The sequence below is a fragment of the Euleptes europaea genome, chromosome 14 (genome assembly GCF_029931775.1).
Source record: "Euleptes europaea isolate rEulEur1 chromosome 14, rEulEur1.hap1, whole genome shotgun sequence".
Taxonomy (NCBI): domain Eukaryota; kingdom Metazoa; phylum Chordata; class Lepidosauria; order Squamata; family Sphaerodactylidae; genus Euleptes; species Euleptes europaea.
Genome location: NC_079325.1, coordinates 60,794,089 through 60,816,798, shown reverse-complemented (window position 1 = coordinate 60,816,798; position 22,710 = coordinate 60,794,089). Strand labels below are relative to the sequence as shown.

Below are 22,710 nucleotides of genomic sequence, written 5' to 3'. Positions count from 1 at the left end.
TTCAATGGTAAATATGCAGAACTGAGTGCAGAATTTTAGTCTTAATTTGAAAAGCCGATGATTATTATTTTTTAACTGATGCAGAAATTAGAATCCTTTGGCAGGGTCCAGGTTGGTGCCATGCCTGGCATAACAAGTGGCAGACAGATGGAATGAAAGACGGGAGCGGGTCAGGCAGCTGCTTCTGACTGCCAGGTCCTCTCCAGCCCTGCCGTTGCAACGGCCCTTAGGAAATACTGCCCACTTTGCTGCATATTTTTCTGCATAAACATGAAGTGTAGGAATCAAAAGCGGAGATTTTAACATTTTGCCTACCCTGAAAGATCAAATCGAAGTCAGACTAAGAACATGCGAGGTTTTCCTCTGGATCATTTTCCAGGTTTTTAGATACTAGGATTATATTTTGGTTTATTTCTGCAGGATGGAGGCTTCCTGTTTGGAGTTAGCCCTTGAAGGGGAACGTTCCTGCAAAGCTGAGGATTTCAGAGCTGGCGTGGCCTTCTTTGAAGCAGCTGTGCAGGTGGGGACGGAAGATCTGAAAACACTGAGTGCCATCTACAGCCAACTGGGCAATGCCTACTTCTACCTGAAGGAGTACTCCAAAGCTCTTGAGTACCATAAACATGATCTCACACTAGCAAGGTAAGTGCCCTGCATCCAGGAACACTTCCTAACGGGAGGGACAAAACGGCATCTCTGGTATCCGTGCAGAGCTGACGCTGCTGTAGGCCAAGGAAGCTCTTTGTCTCGTGGGCTACCTTGCAGGGATACCAGGAGAGCAGTAGCAAAGATCAGCTGCTGCTACACATAAGGGAGGGAATGTTCTCTAGGACTCCTTCGCTTTGGGTCTCAGTCGTTACTTTGTTCTCTAGAAGCCGCTTCTGTCTTCTGCCTCCACAGAACCATCGGGGATCGCACCGGAGAGGCCAAAGCCAGTGGGAATCTTGGCAACACGCTCAAAATTCTCGGGCAGTTTGATGAAGCCGTTGTCTGTTGCCAGAGGCACCTGGACATTTCTCAGGAGCAAGGGGATAAGGTACTGGTGACCATGCATTTCCTTGGACCGTGGCAAGAGAAATGCCACAACAAACTCTTAGGTGAAACTAGCAGGACTCCTTAAATGTTGTGTTTGGAAGTCGTCTGCTTAGGTGAGGGAAGCTGGAAATAAACCCACTCGATAGATAGGACTGCTTGGTTTGGGCTTCATATTCCCTCCCTGGCCTTCTGGTTGTTTCCTGTCCAGCCTGACCTGTCTTGCAGGCGGGGGGCCGAAGGGTTGTGGTTGGAGGTGACCCGGGGGCCAAGGTGCGGGAGGGGGCCCAGGCAGCAGCAAGGCTGTAGAAGGCACAGAGCTGGAAGTGTTTCACACACATCTATTGAATGGGTTTTGACCTGGCCTCTCAGACAGGGGCTTCCAGAGTGGCCAACCAGAATAAAATACACACAGAACAAGACATTTTTTATATATATATATATATATATATATATATATATATATATATATATATATATATATATATATATATATATATATATATATATATATATATATTATTTATATTTATATATATATATATATATAAAATATCATTACTAAAAAGTAGCAGTTAACCAGTTGCTGATACAAACACAATGGCACAGTAAAATAATTACTGATTCAAGAAACAAGGGTAAAGGGGGGAAAACCCACATTATGTGTTGGTTGGTTTATTTAAAATCCCACTTTTCTCTCCAAGAGGTGGCTTGATGCAGCTAACAAAGACAGGTTCAAAAATCTGGGCATCAGTAACATTTAAAACCCATAATTAGTAAAACAATGAAAACAACACATCATAAACTGGAATCTGGCACATTTCACCAGAGTAGCTGCCAGGAGAATCTGTCTCCTTCAAGTGTTCTCCTGCTTTGTGGCGTTCTCTAGAGACATCCCAGGTCAGGGCCCCTTTGGCTTCTTTTGCAGGCCCGCCTCTGGTGCCAAATGTGTCACTGAGGGAAATGCTATCCGTCCAGTGGTTAACTCGGGTCGGTGGAGCTGGTGGTTTTACTTATGCCTTAGGGGAACCAGTGTCATAACCTGCATTCTGGCCCCGTCTGAGTATTCGACACACTTAAGACATTTAAAAGTTTTCAAGCCCAGTCAGCGTGTGGTGGGAGGGACCTGGCCATGGCCAAGCGGGGCTTGGATTAGTGGCTCCTGGGACTAGCTAGGCCTTCCTGCCCGTGTGGGTGCTGTGCGAAGGAGGTTGCCTGGAAACACGGCAGGTCACGGTTCAAGCCTGATGGAGCCTGATACAGCCCTTCTGTGAGGATAACCTAAAATGAAAATCTGTGTAGCCCATCCTTCTGCTAAGCCAGCTGAGCAACTCTTCTGTTTGTTTAGGTAGGGGAGGCCAGAGCACTATACAACATTGGCAACGTGTACCATGCCAAAGGGAAGCAGCTGTCTTGGAGCCTGCCGCAGGAGCCAGGGCAGCTCCCTCAGGAGGTCAAGGAGACTTTGGAAAAGGCGTCCGCATTTTACTTGTGAGTGGTTGAGGACCAACCCCTTCTCCCTGTGGTGAGCAAGAAGGGCTGTCAACAAGAGGATCTATCCTGTGGGGTCTCTGGCCAAGTGACTGGGACCCACCTCAGGGTGCCGTCTGGGGAACAAGCAGAGGTGCTGCTTTCTCAGGTTGGGAGGCAATCAGTTCTAACCTCACGGAGTGCTTGGTGGGACTTGAGATGCCGTTTTGAGATACCCGCTAGTCCCATTTCTTAATTCTCCAACTAGTGGCGAAAGCAAAATGTACTGATTTGAATAAAAACTCCAAATGCCCTTGACACGGCCTGCCGAATGTGCCGAGATCTGCTGCCTTTGAAGCGGTCTTCACTCCATGGGCGGGTGGCGGCCCCAGCCGGCCTCACCACCGTTGGTGCTGCGCTCTGCTCTGTTTTGGACACGTGGGTCACGACCTCTCCTCCCTTCTTGGTGTCCTGCAGGAGGAACCTGTCTCTGGTGAAGGAGCTGGGAGATAGAGCTGCTCAAGGCCGGGCATATGGCAATCTGGGCAACACCCAATATTTGCTCGGCAACTTCAGCAAAGCTGTTGTTTTCCATAAACAGGTAAGGCCTGGTAACTGATTGTTATTTTTATTTTATTCCATTTGTACCCCACACTCGCCTGACAAAAAGTATTTCTAAGAAGTTCTGGAAGCTTCTTTGTTTCAGTGATCTGCCCTCCCCCCACTGCTAGTTGTAGTCTAGTTACTGGTTGTTTACCCTCACTACCTGATGTTTTTTGAAGCAAATATTCATCCCTCCTGTTTACAGAGCTTTTTTTTTTTTAATTTCCTTGAGAGTAGCTTGGGGATGGGCCCTGCTCAAGACTTAAAAGCAAACCAGGAGTCTGGGCGGAGGTCGGGATGGAGGCTGGGGTGTGTCCTGCAGCCCCATCTTCTGGTGGGCCGGTGCTGCTGCTGAGCTTTCGGGATCAGCTACTGGGCTGATCCTGTGCCCCCCCCCCCACGCCCCGGCAGATGAGTGTGCAGTTGTGGGGAGAAGCTGCAACCTGAGGGGTTGCCCTGTTCCTGGACATCCCCTGCCAACCCAGCGCTGGGGGGAAAAGGACCCTCTGGCCATCTGTCGGGGGGGGGGGGGGCTATCAGGGTTGCATGTCCTCTGTGACACAAAGTAGTCTTGGGATGAGCATTCGTGTGAACAAGGCGTGCTTCTGGCCTGTGTGTACGTAGAGAAAATGCCCGCTGCATTCTCAATATCTGCAGCAAGTGAATAAGGTTTCTAGGTGGGGAGGGCCCCCCACAATTCCCCCATTTAGCTCTTTTCTCATGCCTGCTAGAAGCAAAATAACTTTATGCAAAACCAGCTTAATTTTGGAGCACTTCTCCAGATTGCATGAGTGATTGCTTTCCTTGGCACAGAATTTTTGTCTTCCTTTTTCAAGTGCTGAGTGCCCCCCCCCCCGGGCCTTGGCTGTGTGGGGCTTCAGTGGCTTTGCTGTTTGCTGCTGCTGCTGTGCGTGTATTGCGGTGTGGGGGGTAGGGAAGATGCTTCACTGGCAGATGTTGTGACTGCAGCTGAAGCCGTCTGCCTTCATCCATTTCAGAGACTTGCCATTGCCAAGGAGTTTGGGGACAAGGCTGCTGAAAGGAGAGCACACAGCAATTTGGGCAACGCCCACATCTTCCTGGGAAGGTTTGACATCGCTGCCGAGTACTACAGGTAAGCAGCCGGCACCCTTTTCTAGCTCTCTGCTAGGCTGCTCTGATTGAACCATTTGTTGGGCTGATTTGACTTAATATAGTCCATTGCAATTATGGGAGCAGCTGTATATTTTTGCCCTTCAACACAGTTTCGGGACCTATCTGTGTTACAAGCATGAACCGGCCGTGGCTCAGTGGTAGAGCATCTCCTTGGCATGCAGAAGGTCCCAGGTTCAATCCCTGGCATCTCCAGTTAAAGGGACTAGGCAAGTAGGTGATGTGAAAGACCTCTCTGCCTGAGACTCTGGAGAGCTGCTGCTGGTCTGAGTAGACAATACTGACTTCAATGGATCAAGGGGGGGGGGGGTGTCTGATTCAGCATAAGGCAGCTTCATGTGTGTTCATGTGTTCTCCAGAACTCTGGGTTCTGTGAAGAGGACAAGAAGAAGACAAGTATTCTCACAAATGTACAGGTCTGTTGGGGGAAGCAGTGGCATATGAATCTCCCTACTCCAGGTTGCTGCCAGAGCATCTAGGGACTCTTGTCTCCCTAGCCTCTTGCAACTAGGATTGCTCTTTGGACATCTGAAATCTAGGTGGAGACAGAGGAGGCCAGAACAGGAGCCAGGCCTGGAGGTGGGCAGCAGGCAGGGAGTTAGGCTGGGATGAGGCTCTGCTTTCCAGCACAGGTGCACAGAGCGAGTACCCCAGTCCTTCTGGGCAAGAGGTGAACGTGGGCCGGCTGCAGCAGTCGATCATTCAGGCCGGTGCTAGCTGTCTGGAAGAACAACTCTCTCTCTTTCCCATGCTGTGGGTGGAGAGAGAACACTGGACCCCCCATCCCCCACTTATATAGCTGGTATGCATGGAGGGCCAGGGGTGGTGAATGTGTGGGTCCTGCCCCCTCCCTTGCATGTATACTCAGTTTGTGCTCACGTGAGGCAAACTCATGCAGACAGGAGTGGGGCCGGGGCATGCACTGCACACCCACGTGCATGCCATGTACAGGGCTGAGGCAAGCCCCCTGCTTCATTTTCACCCGGGGCAGCACCCCCATAGGAATAAACTGTTTTTTTACAGGTGTGATCCATCCCAGAAGGCCTCAGTGGGATACGGCAATCGCTGTGTCGACCGTGTCTGAGCACTTCTGTCCTTCACTGTGTGAATGACCAGCTCTCCATGGTCCTGCTGTAGAAAAACGTAAACTTCAGGAAAAATCTTGTGTCCTCTCCACCTCCCTCCTGCTCCAAACCTCCCGCTTGCTGCGTGCCGCCTCCTGGTGGCGAGGAAGTGGTGGTGCCCAGTTCACTCATTCATGTTTGACCTCAGATGAGAAAATCCCAAACTGATGTAGAGTTGTGTGAATGCATTCCAAGTTTACTTTTCCTTTAGCAAACCGGAAGGGAAAATTCTTGTAGCTATATCTTTTTGACAGACTTCACAAGATGAAGCAGGTTCTCCAGAAGGAGCACAAAGCCCCGAGGCAGCTGCTTTACAGCCTCCAGAGGGCCTTGGGCTGGAGACCCACCTAAGGGACCCACCTGCCTTCTCATCACTGTGGGAGCTTCTCAGAGGACAGAGCCACTGGCCTCCTTTAGCATCTCTGCTGTGGATGGCCAGAGTTGGTCTCCCAGCTGCCGCTCACCAGGGGTCACGTAACCCGAGGGTTCCCTGAGGCCTGTAAAGCTGCTGAATCCGAGCTGGCTTCTCAGTCTGGACAACTCGCTGTTGGACAGTTTTCAGAATATCAGTCCCCACCTGCCAGTTCTGAAATTACTTGTCTCCAAACAGGAGGAGGAAGAAAGCTTTGTTAAGAGCAAATTACTTGAATACTGAAAAGGTGTACGTTAGGGTCAGTCGGCCTGTTGGCTGTCATTTAGATTTGGGCACATCCCCTTTAGCAGGCTGGGCACAGAGCCTGGCCGGAGAGGAGGGTGTTGTGTCAGAGGGGGAGTCCCCCCCCCTTCGGACTGGCCGCCCTCAGTCACCCTTTGATGCAAGGAGAGGGGTGCTTTTCCCCCAGCGTAATTCTCCTCCTCCCTCCCTTTCCACCATTCTTTCAGTCCGCTGACCAGACAGCATTTGCCACAGTGGTGTGTGTGTGTGTGTGGGGTTTGCTCTAGCTTCCTTGGCTGCCTTTCCTCCACTACCTCCATCGTGTCTGTTTTTCATCCAGGAAAACTCTACAACTCTCCAGGCAGCTGCAGGACCAAGCCGTGGAGGCCCAGTCTTGCTATAGCCTTGGGAACACATACACCCTCCTGCAGGACTACGAGAGAGCCATAGAATACCACCTGAAGCACTTGGCGATTGCCCAGGACCTTGAGGATAGGTGAGAAATACCAGATAGTGTACAAATTTAGTTTTTTGTTTTTTGACTGTATGTCTCTGTTCTACTAGGGGATGGGAGATCATCGCAAACCACCTCCAGTCCCCCACCCCCCCCAATATTTCTTATGAGGGATCCTTTCAATTAGAGGCATCCAGTCCTTCGGCCATCTGGCAGAAACATTGGTGTTTGGTGCATTTTGGCGACAGATGTCCTCTGTGTCCCTCTCATTCTTGTGACACCTTGGGCGTGTTCCCCTGTTGGCGGCTAGGTTGTTCTCCCAAAGGAATGGGTTCATTGCCTTCCTGTGGAGGGAGGAGGATTTGGTCCTGTGTGGTTCTCCCCTCCCCCCGGCTGCCTGCTTTTGTGATGGGATGGGGGCTGCTGACGACTCTTGCTCTGCTGTTGGGAGGCTGGCGGTGCTTGGGCGAATGGCTCGAGGCCCCCATCAGCTGATGCTCTGGGCCCAGCTGCCTGTGGACACCCGGGCTTTGCATGGTGCAGAATTGCTCTGGGGACTGGTGTCTGTGGTGACCAGAATCCTAGCTGGCTTCTTCTGGGTCCTCCTCTGGGAAGAATGCCCAGACCAGCAGCCAAATAATTGCCTCACCAAAATTAGGACCCAAATGATCACCTTGCTCAGATGAGGTCTGGAACTTAGAAAAAGGCTGACAGGAACTGAAGCTACCCTACAGAGAAGAGGCCTCTGTCAGTGAGCTCATGCCATTGTGAGAAAGGTTCGGAGGTGGGAAACGATGCCTCCTCCCCTCACTGTGAGGTTACACAGACCAGAGAGCCTTTATTCAGGGGCTTCTTTTCTTGATAAAACAATAGGAATGTTTCAGGCTTCAAGTGGCTCCAGCGCCTCCATTTCTCTCTGGGAACAAATAGAAGTTGGCAAATCCTGCCCATGTTTTTGGTGTTCAGTTGATGCTGACTCAGATTTGTGAGAAGCACATTTTCATATCAGGTCAAGTTGTATTCTTCTGGAAATTGTTTGATCCCAGAGTAGTCCAAGACTTCCCTTGGCAGAACATGATAATCAATGTACTTCCTTCCAGTGGGTTGAAAATGCTTGGCATCCTCTTTCCACATAAGCCCTCTGGTTGAGTGTGCCCCTGCTGTTGTTACTCTGGAGGCTTTTAGCCCCGCTTTCCCTGAGACTGAGAGCAGGAGGCCTTTGCTCCCCGGGATCCCGGTCTGCTCCACGCAGCATGGCTTGATGGAGAATTCACTCTGGAGGCCATGGAAACTCAGAAGAGAGGCGTTTGAACTAAAGGGGCTTCAAGGGCTTACTTGTAAAGCCCTTTCTGTTGTCTGAGAACGTCAGACCAGAACCAACAGGTTGAAATTAAATCAAAAGAGTTTTCGGCTAAACATTGGAAAGAACTTCTGTTAACAGAATGGTTCCTCAGTGGCACAGGCTTCCTCAGGAGGTGGTGGGCTCTCCTTCTTTGGATGTTTTTAAGCAGAGCTAGATGGCCATCTGACAGCAAGGCTGATTCTGTGAACTTAGGCCAGGGGTGTCAAACATGAGGCCCGGGGGCTGGATCTGGCCCCTGGAGTGCTTTTATACGGCCCGTGGAGCTGAGGCAGCTAGTCCCCCTTTCCCCCCCACCCGACCTTTTCTGAGCTTCCCGGGGCCACAGAAGTCGTTCACGTCTTTGTCCCCCTCCCCCGCCAAAAGAGCCAAACTCACTGCTCTTTTTGCATTCATTCAAGACACAGAAGCAGGCCCACGGTCCTGGGCATTTACTTGCGAGGAAGTCCTGTTAATTGAATGGGACCACTGACAAACAAGCACATCTCCCCAGGCCGTTTCCACTTGCCCTGTCACGCCTGCCAACACCTCGTCGCTGCAGGACCTGCCTCCCATGGCAGTGGCTGGGGGACCATCCGTGCCTTCGAGGACCCCACGGGGGGGGGGGTTGCGGAGCAGGCCTTTGCCTGGCTGGCGAGCTGCAGGGTGCCACACTCGCGCAATGCAGCCGGCCTGGTGGTGAGCGCAGCTCTCCTTCGCTTGCCATGGTTCACTGCTGCCATCGAGGCCTGTCTGCAGGTCACGGCAGAGCCGGCCCCATGGGAGGTGGCTTCTTCAGACTGGATGTGGGGGTGTCTGGGTAAGGGCCTGTGTGGCTGCCTCCAGGGGCGGCAGCAGCCGGGCTCTTGGAGGTAGGGTTGCCAGGTCCCTCTTCTCATCCGGTGAGAGGCTTTTGTGTATAAGCGCACATGTGTGTGTGTGCCGACGCACCCGCGTCACTTCCGATTTAGAACCGGAAGTGCCGCTTCGCAAAGGGCCTTTACCTCTTAGTTTGAGTGGTAAAGGGCTGCTTTGCCACTCAAACTAAGAGGTATAAGGCCCCTTGCAAGGCGGAACTTTCGGTTCTAAACCGGAAGAGATGCGCGCGGTATGCACGTGCGCATGCCCATTTGCCCGCCGATCCTCAGGTGGTCGGCAGGCAGAGGGGTCAATTGCTGGGGGTTTGCCCGCCACCAGCGGGCACCTGGCAACCCTACTTGGAGGGCAGGGCGGGGGCCGTCTTCCTCCCTGGTTGCTGGAGCCGTCTTCCTCCCTGGTTGCTGGAGTCACTGCTCGGGCCCTGTGCTGGGTGCCGCTGAGGGCTCGACTCCTTGTGCCAGCCAGGCAAGAGAGAGTCTGTGAGGGGGCGGCTTGAGCCCGGTTTCCCTCCTCCTTTCCCTCGGGGCACACAGGCGCTTGGCCGGGTGGCTAAAGGACAAGTGAGTGGTGGTCCTGCAAGCCTGTGGTGCTTGGGGGCTGGTTTTGCACTGGAGGGAGCCGCACCCCAAGGGAGGCAAGCCGGCCGAGGGGGGAGGCAGACCAAAAGGTGCCTCCCCCTCTGCTGCTTGTTGCCAATGCCAGGCGAAAAGGCAGCGCAGGGGGGGGGAGCCGGGCTGTCAAGGAAACGGCTCGGCGTGGGGGGGGGGCAGAACTTCCTCACAAAGGCAGCCAAGTGAATAAAAGCGCTGGAGTCGGGCAGGGGGGGTCATCAGACAATGGAGCTCAATGGGGGGGGAACCGGCGCCCCTCGGGTTCCTTCACCTGCCCCCTTCCTTGGTTCTGTTCCTGGTGCTTTTTTCTCACCGAACACGCCGAGACACCCCCCCCCGGGGGTTGGATCGGACAGTGGGGGGGGGGTTAAGTCCTTGCTCTTCGCCCCATGGGCCAAAAAGTGGAAGGGCTTCCTCTTTACGTGGGATACTCCAGCAGTGGCAGGGTGGGAAAGTGGTGCCGCCGCCTTCCCCCTCCCCTCCCATGGTGCGCACGGGCGGAGCGACCCAGCAAGTGCAGCCAAGATCGTTCCCCCATCCCTCTTTGTCTTTCTCTCCCTCTTTTTCTTTCTCCTCACTTTCTCCCCCACTTTCTCCCACTCTTTCTTTCTCCCCCTCTTTCTCCCCCTCTTTCTTTCTTTCTTTCTTTCTTTCTTTCTTTCTTTCTTTCTTTCTTTCTTTCTTTCTTTCTTTCTTTCTTTCTTTCTTTCTTTCTTTCTTTCTTTCCCTCCCTCCCTCCCTCCCTCCCTCCCTCCCTCCCTCCCTCCCTCCCTCCCTCCCTCCCTCCCATCTGTTTCACTCTTTCTATCTGTTTCTTTCTCCCTCTTTATTTCTCTTTCTTGCTCTCTTTCTCCCTGTCTTTCTGGACTGGGAGAGAGCTGCAGGCTCACCAGTCAAGGCAGCCAGTCCTCCCCCAGTCCAGATCTGGGCTGGTGAGTCTGCTGCAAGCTCATCAGCCAAAGCAGCCACCCCCCTGGTTTAAATTTTTTAACAAAATTAATGGCAGGGACTAGAGATACAAACTTCATAGAAGACACTTTCAAATTAATTATATTATTTTTTTACGTTATTTTTTACTTAAAATATAAATATACTTTACAAAATAACAATAAGACTGTTAAATAAAAGAAAATACTGTAAGAATGATATTGTTGTAAACTTGTTTGTGTTTTAAGTAAAAAAACAATATTATTAATTGACTTTGCCTGTGTCTTTTGTAAAGTTTGTATCTCCAGTATCTGGCATTACATTTTATGGTATTTATTTATGTACACATGGCCCAGCCCGACCAAGTGACATTTATGTCATACCTGGCCCTCCTAACAAATGAGTTCGACACCCCTGACGTAGGCAGATCATGAGAGGGAGGGCAGGAAGTGACGAAGTTGGCCCTTTCTCTGGGGCCCTGGCCAGGTGGTGCCGCCTACTGGTCACCCTGGAGGAGCCTCCTCGGCCTCAGACCATTTGGCAGGCGAGTCTGTGCTGTCCTCGCCTGCCGTGTCAGCCAGCGTGCCTTGCTGCAGCCTTCCCAGCTGCTGCCGTCTGCTCATGTCTGACAACCTCCTCCTCGGCCTCCACTCTCTCTTCCCTTTTCTACCTCACCGCCTGTGTGTCCCCACCCCCTCCACCATTCCCGAACTTACAATTAGCTCTGCCTGTTTCCGGCTCCGCCCCCTTCCTCTCCGGCCGGTGGCCTGGTTGTGCGGCCCGTCGGGTGCCCTCCCGGGCCTGTCCTCCCACGGGCCGCCCTGCCCGAGAGTCACCTCCCCCCTGGGGCCCGTCAACGTCCCCCTTGAAGCTCCCCCTGCCCGTTGCTGCTGTGCCATCCCTCTTTGACTCCCCTCTCCCTTGTTGCTGTGGGAGCCAGATGCTGGGGCTATCGGCGTCCATGCGCTGGCCCGCTGAGCCGCCGCTGCACCCCAGGCCACTCCTGCCCCCACCTCCCAGCCCTGACACGCCGGCCGGGAGTGTGCAGCTCTGGCCTGTCCCCACTCCGTGGCCGTCCACCGGGGGCCCGGCCCCTTGCCTCCACATCTCCCCGCTTGTCCATTCCTCGGGCCTGGAGGTGAGTGGGGCGTGGGGCCCGTCTTTGCCCAGCCGGGGAAGTCCTGGGTCGGGACTTGGGGACGACCCAGGACACAGTGTTTGGCTCTCGTGGCCCTTTCTTACATACCCACAGAAATGCCGATCCCCATTTTGGGGTCAGGAAGCAATTTTCCTCCAGGCCAGATTGGCCAGGGATCCTGGAGGTTTTTTGCCTTCCTCTGGGCATAGAACGGGTCACTGGGGGAGTGGAGGGTAGTTGTAAATTTCCTGCACTGTTTAGGACAGTGGTTCCCAACCTTTTTCAAGTCGTGACCCCCTTTTACAATTGCCAAGTAACCTGCGACCCCCGCCACATTTGCATAATAAAGCCATAAATGACATTTGCATAATAAAGCCATAAATGATTTTCAATAGGATAAAGAAAACACAATACAAATAGATTTTTCAGAATATAATTCCAACATAATATTTAATTAACTAATTTCATTAAATAATTAATTAATATTTAATGTGATGGTTGTGCTTGCATCTGGCTGAGTGTTTGTTAAAGCCAACGTCATGTCATCCTCAACATTTAGTCTGTTTCTTGTCTTTGAGCAAATAAATAGCAAATAAATATGTAGTATTGCCAACCTCCTGGTGGGGAGATCTTCCAGAATTACAACTGATTTCCAGATGCCATAGATCAGCTCCCCTGGAGAGTGTACTCTATGGTATTATACCCCACTGGGCTCCTTCCCCTCCCCAAACTCTGCCCTCCCTAGGCTCCACCCCGCAAAATATGCAAGAATTCCTCTACCTGGAATTGGCAACCCTAGGGATCAGGGTATGGAAAGAAAAAGGCAAGCTCAGAGCAGGAGAGAAGCAGGCAGGGATGTTAGAAGAGTTTTTTGAAAGGGAAGGAAAGAAGGAAGGAAGGGATGGAGGGAGGGAGGAAGAAAGGATGAAAGGAAAGGAAAAAAAGGCAAGGAAGGAGAAAGGAAGAAAGAAGAAGAAAGAAAGGAAAGGAAGGAGAAAGGGAGAAAGGAGAGAGAAAGAAGAAAGAGGAAGAAAGAAAAAGGAAAGGAAGTAAGAAGGAAGGAAGGAAAGAAAGAAAAAAAGGAAGGAAAGAGAGGGAGGGAGGCTCCCCCCCCACCGACACACACGCACTCGCGAGCGGCCTGGGGATCTCGAGCACACACACGTACATGGGGAGGGCTAGGGGGGACTCTCGGGCGGCCTCAAGGCGCCCTCTTATCCTCCAAGACCTGAACGGGCCGAGCCAGGGGAGCTTCCTCGGCCTCCCACACATCCCGCTGCGTCATCCGACCGACAGAGAGGCGAGGTGAGGAACCAGAGAGAGGCGAGGAGAGAGGTGAGGAGCCGGCCAACCGACAGCCGGAAGGAGCCGGGCTGCAGAGATGCGGCGGCTCGCTGCCACACACCAGCTGTAGCCCCGCCGCCCAGGGCAGGCCCGCCCGCCTCTCAGCTGGGCGGCGGGGCTACAGCTGGTGTGCAGCGGCGCGCCGCCGTGTCTCTGCAGCCCAGTTCCTTCTGGCTGTCGGTCAGCCGGTTCCTCACCTCTCTTCTCGCCTCTCTCTCTCCGGTTCCTTGCTTCTCTCCTTCCGGCTGTCGGCCGGCCGGTTCCTCGCCGGCATGGGGGCTGTCCCAGGACAGTGGCGGCGACCCCCAAGGGGGTCGCGACCCACAGGTTGAGAACCACTGGTTTAGGAGGTTGGATTAGATGACCCTGGAGTAGGGTTGTGCAAAAAAAAACAATTTGGTAAATTTCAGGTTTGGGTTTAATGGGCCCAATTTTTTCTGTAAACCCAGAATAAGCCGATTACTCATACTGGTAAATATGGGTATTCGCTCATTTCTGGGTTTACTGAAAAAATTGGGCCCATTATAGTCTATGGGGATTTCCCCCCGAAGCTCCTATGGGGGCATTTTTGCAGGGAGAGTCAACAAATTTTCAGCATGGCTGCAAGGGACTCTCCTTACACGGTCACTAAAGTTTGGTGAATGTTCGGACAGGGGGTCCAATTTTATGGGCCTGCAAAGTGGTTGCCCCCATCCTTCAGGCCTTTGTGAGCCGAGCTGTCCATCGGTTTTCAGGTTCAGAAGTTCAGTGTTGCCGAGGACTGGTGGAAAGAGCTGATTGGCAGGCTGGCGCCTCAATGTCTGGAGCTCCCTTCCTATCTGGGGCGCATAGCATGATGTCCATGCAAATTAGCTTCCAAACTGAGGGGAAAGGCTTAAATGCAAGAAAAATAAGTCACAGAAAACATTTCTTTTGGTGGCAAATTTATTTTGAACCTTTATTATAGTAATCAAAAATCTTATTTCAAGAGCTGAAGAGAGTTTATAATTCCAGAAATTAAAAAGCATGCAAAATACAATAAACCCCATCATCTCCATCCTACCTCCAAGAAAATGCGTACAGGTTAAATACCATAAAAAACTTTCACAAATACAACAGAGCGCTTCCTTAAAACTGATAAGGACAGCGCCCCCTCACCTTGGCAGGGGCCATGATAGAAAAGGAAGAGGCAATGCCAAGTGGGCCTGCTTAAGTGGGAGAAGAATCAGAAGGTGTGGCAGCCAGAAGACCCTCCAGGCCCTGATCTTGCCTGTTTTCCCCCCATAAATATGCTGCTCTAGCGAAGCGGTCATTGAGGTCTCAGTATGGAGGTTCTAGAGCTGCAACTGGAGCGTTGGCCTCTGGGACTGCTAGATCCAGGAAACATGGAGGGGGGTGATCTGTCAGGACAGACCTGTTTACCACCCTTTTAAAGAACTGATGGGGGGGGGCTATCCTGGGACTATGCACAAAATTCCTCCTATCTAAATGGGACCTGTGCTATTTGACACATGAGGATGTAGAATCACCTTCTGAGGCTTCCAAATGCTCCCTGCCCGGGAGGGGGTGCTCTGTACTTTCTCCTGAAGAGGTATTATCAAGAGTAACATCAGTCCCTCTTGGAGGGTTAAGTGGCACAAGAGTCTTCTTGTGGAGCATTAAATCCTGACACAACTGGGGCGGGGGAGGGTCTAGCTGTCCGCACTTCACAGTATTTGCTCCCAGCAGGAATGTCTGGGGGAAGCCTCTGCTTGTGGGGTTGGAAGTCACCACAGATCTCCAAAGCAGAATGAAACACCCCCCCTGCAGTGGATTTGCATTTTGGGGAGCTCTATTGGCAGCTCCTGTAGCCCCATGGGGAGAAAGCCAAGCAAATTGGGGCTGGGTGGGGGGAGAAGTTGTGTGGCACCCTCTTTGTTGCTTCTGGAAGCACAATTTTCTTTCCTGGAGCCTCCTGGTCCATCAAGTTCTTCAGATGTCTGAGGGCTGAATGCAACGGAAGCTCCAGGAGGTCACTCAGATGCATCCTTCCCCTCCAAATTGGCGTATCTGCCAGATGTGGAGAGTTCCTGGGCTGAACACGGAGGACACCATGCTGTCTGAGGAGGAGCTGAGGCTGTTTCACTTGACTGCGTCCCCGTACCCCATTTCTGTCAGTCCTCCAGCAGGCACTCCCCCCGGCCCCAGAGGAGCTGGCAAGGAAGTCCTGTCTCCTGCCCCTATCTGGGGCATCTCAGTGACAACAAGGGAAGGTGGCCATTTTGATCCCTTGTTCTTTTCCAGTGACATGGTGATCAAGCTGAGGCCATCTCTCTCTAAAGAGACAGGAAGGATTAGGGGAAGGAGCCTTTGTTCTTCTCTCTTGTCATCATCCTGGGGAAAGGGCCTCCCTAACCATTTCAGTGTGTCACGCAAGAAAAACAGGGGAGCTACTGGGCCTCAATCCATGCCCATTCTTCTTAAAGGTCCACTTGCTCACGACAAACCTGTATTTTTATCTCAAGTGGCCAAGTGGAACTGGAAGAACTGCAGGCCACTTGGCCTTTCGACTTCCAAGGTTCCAGTTTCCACTTCCAGCTTTATTTTGAGCAGGGCTACTATGCTAAGAAGATATGTGAGAAACTGTCAGGCTGTTATCTCGGTTTAGATGTTTCCTTTCGTTTCTCTGCTGAACCGTCCAGACTCAAGGACGGCTACACATACCAAAGCCTGGGAACGCCACTCCTGGGAAATAATGCTCTGTTTATGCTTTGTAATCTCCCGCCGTTTCTCTGCCTTATATTTCCAAATAACGGGCAAGACAAGCCATAGCTGTCATCTTGCCTTCCATGCACTGTATTGCCTATTTGACCAGTAAAGCCATCTGCTTGGAATCTGATTGTCTCTGTGGTGATTTCTGGTTCGATGGGTCAAGAGCTATCTCTTCTTCATCGATTCTTTAGTCAGGCTGGAGCCCTGGAGGGTTCGCCTGCCACTCGGATGGAAGCTAGGAGGGCGCTCTCCGAGTGAACCGTGACTACTGCTTCTTGGAAACCTGGAGTCCTCCTCAGAGGATCCTACCCTCCTACGGGACATAGTAGCTGAACTCTTTAGGACTAATTCAGAGGTTTGCCGCTTGAGTGGACTGGTCCAGACGCAGTGGCGATCTCTAGTGAGGGTTCTCTGGATGTTAACGTCGGAGGATACTAATGCTTGTTTAGACCTCCAGGATTTTGATCAGTTGCTGGATGATGCCCGGCTGGCAACTGAGGACTTACAAATACTAACCGGTTTATTGGATAAGCTTATTGCCCGTGAGACTCTCTCATCCACGGCTCTAAGGCGTCCTGTCGCCTGGGGGGAAGGTACCATGGCGGGAGCCGCACCGGCAGGTTTTTCTTTGGTACCCAATGCAGCTGACTGTCAAGCTGAAGCCAAGAGGATCGCTATCCAGACAGCCCTCCTCTTTGCGGATTGTACAAAGGATACCACGATAGCCACCTTGGCTCAACGTTTGACCCCGACGTTCGGGGCCGATGCACCCGCGGTCGCGGTCCGAGTGCAACCATTGTTAGGTGGGGAGCCCGACCCCCTACTCACGCTCCTGAAAACGGAAGTTTTACCGCACATTACCGCAGCTGCCGCTCTGAGACTTGAAAGTGCACAGGCTCTCGCGGATAGGGAAGCTGCTGAAGCGGCTAAGGCGGAAGCCGAGGCTCAAGCCGCAAGGGACAAAGAGCAGCAATTGGCTGCGGATCGGGCGCGGACAGGCGGCCGCCCCAAAGACTCCGTACGGAGCTGTCCTCCATTGGGTCTGTCGTTTTCCCCGGTATTTGCCCCGTCACGCACGACCCAACGCGCACGCCGCCTCGCAGAACGACGCCAAGACTCCGAGGAGTCTGAGGAAGAGGACTTGTATGGGGACAGTTCTCAATGGGCCACAAGTTTTTGGACAAGCAAACCTCATCGTACAGGTGGCCCGGGTGAGGACGTTCACCTGTTACGAGCTCAGAATCGGGAGCTATCTGGCCGTGTAGATCAACTCCAGGAGCTAATGGAACGCTTGCTTCAGGACAACAGGCAGTTACAGCAGGCCCTGACAACCCCGGCACAACCCGTTCCACAGGGGGCCGCACTACCGGTTCAACAGGGAGTGCCAGCCCAGCCACCCGCTAATGTGCCTGTTCAACCCCTGGTTCCCGGAGGTCCCGTTTTACCTGCACCCAGGGCACCCGTGCAACCGGGCCAACCCATGCCCGGTCCTTGGAAACAACTCAAATTGAAAACTACTTACGATGGATCTCTCGAAACCCTGCCCTGTTTCTTGCATCAGGTAGACAGCTATATGCGAGAACAAGGACAGTTCTTCCCTACAGAGGACAGCCGGGTTCGCTATGTGGCTTCCCTTTTGACAGGTAAAGCAGCCGACTGGATGGTCCTCCAGTTCGACACCCGATCCCGCTCTATCCGTTCCCTCAACAATTTCATGACTGCCTTACGGAGGAGGTTTGAGGACCCCTTTCTGGGGGAACGAGCCAAAGCGGAGCTTCTACAACTAAGACAAGGCTCTACTCCAGTTCGAGAGTTTGCCGATGAATTCCAGAGACTAGCAAGCAGAATTGTGGGCTGGCCCGAAGCCACCCTAATTCACCATTTCAGGGAAGCCTTACACCCTGACTTTCTGAACTGGTCGTATATGCGGGGTGATCCCGACACCCTCGAGGATTGGATTCTATTAGCCGAGGAGGTGGAAAGCCGCCGGCGCTTTATTTCCCTTGTCCGCCAAAGAAACAAGGAGAAAAGCGTCCAAAAACCCCAGCCCAAGGCACCGCTCCCCAATCCACGGAAGCCCGCGCGTCTACCCCAGGATTGCGAAACACGGTTTCAAAGAGGAGCTTGCCTCACTTGTGGGGAACTGGGCCACTTTGCGGCAGTCTGCCCACATCGCCCTGAACCCTTTCGCCCCAGCATGGCAACCCGAGCTCGAGGACGACCTCAACGCAGAGGCACCGCGGCCACCCGCAGCGCAGCGCCAGGGAGACCCACACCCTCTGCACTTCACGTTGAGGACTCATCTAACCTTCCTACATCGAGTGACCCCGCCGGGTCCCGGATTACAAATGCCCCATTGGGGGACAACTCTCCTTCTTCTGACGAAGAGAACCCATGGGATCCTCCAGCTTTGAACCTGGAAACCCCCCTTGATTTGTCAAAAAACGGCTCCGGTCTGTGGTGAGTGGAGCGTCTCCACAGACCCCTGCAGAATCTCCTGCTAAACCGAAAGCTCCCACCAAGGTGAAGGAAGTGGAAACCACCGTTTACGTGGACGCAGTTTTACAACACTATAAAGGTGGTCCCCAACTACCCGTTAAGGCACTCATTGACTCCGGTTGCGGTCGCACTCTAATCAATGAGGCCACTTTTGCAGCACTCAAAGGCCTTTTCACTTCGGAGCCCGTGCTACGGCACCCAGACCCGAATCAAATGTTCATTGTGCAAGTCGATGCCTCCGACGTGGCTATGGGAGGGGCCCTTCTCCAAAGAGGACCAGATGGTCTCCTTCACCCTTGCGCTTACTTCTCAAAGAAGTTTGCGCACTCCCAATTGAACTGGCCCATTTGGGAGAAAGAAGCATCGGCCGTTCACCATGCACTTACTCTGTGGCGACAATTCCTGGAGGGGTCTAAAGTACCCTTTGAAGTCTGGACCGATCACAAAAATCTAGCTGCCCTCACGGGGACCCATAAATTGTCCGCGAAACAACAGCGTTGGGCGGATTTCTTTGCTCAGTTTCGTTTTGTCCTGAAGCATGTCCCTGGAAAACAAAACGTTCTCGCAGATGCTCTCTCCCGACTGCCTCAGTACCCGGTGAAACTCGATCGGCCAACAGACTCTTTATTTACGCCCGCACAAAGAGAAGCCCTACCCGTGCTGGCTGTACAAACCTGATCCCAAACACTGCCCCCACAACGGAAGCACACAGTGGCCGACGCACCAACTCCTCCAACCCAACCGGCCGCCAAGCCGCCTGCAGTCAGTGCACCACCGCACGTAAGCGCTTCCCCCTCGTCGACCCCCATATCTGCTCCTGCTTCCACCGTAAAAAAGGGGTTCCCGTCTCCGAGTCTTTCTTAAATTCCCTTCGGGCACAATGCCTAATGGAACGCTCCGCTCAAACCCTGCCTCCCGGTGTAATCGAACGAGGAGGTTGTTGGTACAAAGACTCGAAATTATACGTGCCCAAAACGCTCCGAAAAGAAGTCTTACATTTGGCTCATGGAGTAAAAACAGCTGGACACTTTGGGTTCCTAAAGACCCTTCACCTGTTGCACAGGCAGTTCTGGTGGGGGGGAATGCGTTCTGACATTGACTCTTTCATTCGCAGCTGTCCTGTTTGCACCACGGTCAAACGATCTCAAGGCAAACCCCCAGGACTACTGCAACCACTTGAAATACCCAGCAAACCCTGGGAAGTGATTGCTATGGATTTTATGACGGATCTCCCTCTCAGCGGGGGAAAAACGGTGTTATGGGTTATCACTGACTTATTTTCTAAGCAAATACATTTGGTTCCATGTGCGGGGATCCCCTCCGCTCAGAAGTTGGCCCGCCTCTTCGTGTCACATGTCTTTAGACTACATTCGTTTCCGCGCAAGATAATCTGCGACCGCGGAAGTAGTTTCGTTGCTAAGTTTTGGAAAGCTTTTCTCAAATTGGTGGGGGTGGAACAAGGGTTGTCTAGTGCATACCATCCCCAAACGGATGGTCAAACTGAACGTGTCAATGCTGTACTCGAATGTTATTTGCGCTGTTATGTCAATTACCACCAAGATGACTGGGTAGAACTGTTGCCTTTTGCAGAATATGCCTACAATAATGCTGTACATCAATCCACAGGTTTCAGCCCATTTTATGCGGTGTATGGACAGGACTTCGGTCCTATCACCCCTGTAGAAGGATCAGAGGGGGAGGGGGATGCCGACATTGCCTCATGGGCTCACACCCTCCGTACAACATGGCCCTGGCTGATTAGCAACCTGGACCGAGCCAAGCGCAAATACAAGGCGCAGGCTGACAAGCATCGTTCCCCAAATATGGACCTGCAAGTGGGTGACCTGGTATACCTTTCCACCAAGAACCTGCGCTCCACCTGTCCTTGCCATAAGCTCAGTGCTAGATACATTGGCCCATTTCCCATCACCCGCCTCATAAATCCTGTCACGGTGGAACTGTCTCTCCCCAAAACTCTGAGGCGTGTGCACCCCGTTTTCCATGTCAGCCTTCTAAAGCCCCATGTTGCTTCCCCACAATGGCACCCGGAGCCGCCTCCTGAACAACCCATAATGGTGGGGGGGGGGGGGGAGGAACATTTCGAAGTCTCCAAAATCCTGGATTCCCGCATACACCATGGGGCCTTGCAATACCTGATCCGCTGGAAACACTTCCCCCCTGCCTATGACGAGTGGGTTCGCGCGCGTGATGTCTCCGCCCCCAAACTCGTCAACGCCTTTCACAATGCCTACCCGGACAGACCAGCCCCCTTGCCGGATGGGAGGGGGACTTAAGGGGAGCAGGATGTCATGCTGTTATCTCGGTTTAGATGTTTCCTTTCGTTTCTCTGCTGAACCGTCCAGACTCAAGGACGGCTACACATACCAAAGCCTGGGAACGCCACCCCTGGGAAATAATGCTCTGTTTATGCTTTGTAATCTCCCGCCGTTTCTCTGCCTTATATTTCCAAATAACGGGCAAGACAAGCCATAGCTGTCATCTTGCCTTCCATGCACTGTATTGCCTATTTGACCAGTAAAGCCATCTGCTTGGAATCTGATTGTCTCTGTGGTGATTTCTGGTTCGATGGGTCAAGAGCTCACAGAAACAAAAACTTGCTCCGGGGTCACTGTTAGGGGGTGGGGATGTCTCTGGCTGAATGGCTGCCTGCCGTTCAGGGCAGCCCTGACTCAGCAGGGTTCAGTCTGGTTGCCAGGTCTGTCCCACACCAGTGGAGCTGCTTATTGTGGATCCGGGGTGGGGTGCTGGTTTAAGTCCCCTAACTTCATCCAGAACTTTGGCAAGGCTTTCGGCAGAGGTGCGCTTCTCTTCATGAAAGCTGGTGTGAGGGTGACTCTGAATATGTCTTAATCACAGTCACCAGGGGGAGACAAAGATTTCATCTATGGAATCAAAGGATACTTTACTGAAGGGCTGTGAGAGAAGCTTACTTTGTGGAACTGCTTCTGTCCAGTTGGCCTTCAGGCTAGGGGGGAAAGTTGCTGCTTCCCATAACAACACTGGAGACCCAAAGCACAATGCCCCTTTTTCTGTGCACCGTTTGGATGTGTCTATCCCAACACAGCATGGCAAAGCCATTTGTGAAGATGGGGGTGGGCCCTACAACAGTTCGTGTTTGGCAGTCGTAACACCACTGATTGCTAGTGATCAAGTACTTGCTTTGCTGTTTTCTGCACACTACAGATTGGGCCTTAACTTAATCCACTCGTTGATTCCTCCCCCCTTAAACTTGAGGACTATTAAGCCCCTTGGAAAAGGAATTATCTCCTGTCCCCACTGAAACTACTGAATTGCTACAATCTGTGTACTGGTGTAGTTACCCACACCCTACTGCCAGAGCCTCTTTCTGCTGCATATGTACATGTGGACTCCACCTTCTATTGAATGTCCCACCGTGCTGATTGCAGTGACTAGGCGAATTTTAAAAGAACATTTTAGACTTGCCAGTAATGGCTGCTCGTCTGCTTCCTTCCCCATGGTTGACTGCAGATGGGCGACCTTTACTGGCAAGTCTAAAAAGGCAGACGGGCGGCCATTACACAAGTCTAAAATGTAAGTACTTTTAAAAATCTCTTGGGGGGCATTTTTTGAGGTATAATCTCCAAGTTCACAGCATAACTTGAAGGGGCTTTCCTTGCATGACCCCTGGAGTTTGGTAAAGATTGGATCAGGGGGTCCGATTTTATGGGGTCTGGAAGGAGTCACCCCCTCTGCCATAGAGAAGTATGGTAAAGTTTACAATGCTTCTCTATGGAGGAGGGGTCGACCCCTTCCGGACCCCATAAAATCAGACCCCCTGACCCAATCTTCACCATACTTTGGGAGTTGTGCAAGGAGAGTCCCTTCAAGCTATGCTGTGATTTTTGGGGCCCTACCTCAAAAAATACACCACCAGGAGCTTCCCAAAAAAGTTCCCATAAATGGGCCCGAATTTTTCCGGTAAACCTGGAAATAAGCCGAACACCATATTTACCGGTATGGGTATTTGGCTTATTTCAGGTTTACTGGAAAAAAATTGGGCCCAATAAACCCAAACCAGAAATTTCCCGTGTTTTTTTTTTTTTGCACAATTCTAGTGACCTATTCTGTGGAATCTGCATTGAATTCTAGAGAGAAAGGCAGACTGCAGAGTGGAGATGTTGATGCATCTCACTGGGTATGAGACAATAAAAATGATTTCCTGGTTTTGCAGAGTGGGAGAAGGAAGAGCCTGCTGGAGTTTAGAAAATGTCCACCTCTCCGTTGGCAGCCACGAGCAAGCCTTGCGCTTTGCAGAGAGGCATCTGGAAATCTCCCAAGAGGTGAGTCGAGGGCCTCCGCTGCTGGCTGCATATTGTTTCCCTCCTCCTGTTGTGGCTCCACTGGGCTGCTTCTCCAAACCTTAGATGATGTTTTCCTCGGGGGGGGGGGGAGAAAAGGACAAATTCCCCCATACTCCCCCAAGGGCAGCAGGGCATGGGAAATTCCCTGCAAAGGGACCTCTGTACTCTTTCGGTTTTTAAAGAATGAAAGGAAGTCTGATTATTCTGTAAAATGTTCTTCTTAATGTGTCAGTTAAGGTAGTTCTGTTGAGGAGTTCAAGGGCTTCTGCCTGTGGATCAGGCCTGTGGTGGCTGTGGGAGACAGCCCCCCCCCCCATGCTCTGCAGCAAGGCTAGGCGTGGCTTTCTGCCAACTCAGGGTGGCCAGGACGGAGCAACCCATTCGATGCAATGCAATGGCTGGCATGCCAT

The 22,710-nt window shown here is 52.3% G+C and overlaps 1 protein-coding gene across 1 annotated transcript in view; it reads left to right on the top strand.

Annotated features, from left to right (window-relative positions):
* Positions 1 to 421: 421 nt before the first annotated feature.
* The window catches only part of GPSM1 (G protein signaling modulator 1), a 95,272-nt gene continuing 72,983 nt past the window's right edge, over positions 422 to 22,710 (top strand). Inside the window, exons 1-7 of the mRNA XM_056860209.1 lie at positions 422 to 642; positions 901 to 1,036; positions 2,381 to 2,523; positions 2,980 to 3,103; positions 4,104 to 4,219; positions 6,377 to 6,532; positions 22,171 to 22,279. Coding sequence (XP_056716187.1) covers positions 422 to 642; positions 901 to 1,036; positions 2,381 to 2,523; positions 2,980 to 3,103; positions 4,104 to 4,219; positions 6,377 to 6,532; positions 22,171 to 22,279 — 1,005 coding nt within the window. The remainder of the gene's footprint in view (positions 643 to 900; positions 1,037 to 2,380; positions 2,524 to 2,979; positions 3,104 to 4,103; positions 4,220 to 6,376; positions 6,533 to 22,170; positions 22,280 to 22,710) is intronic.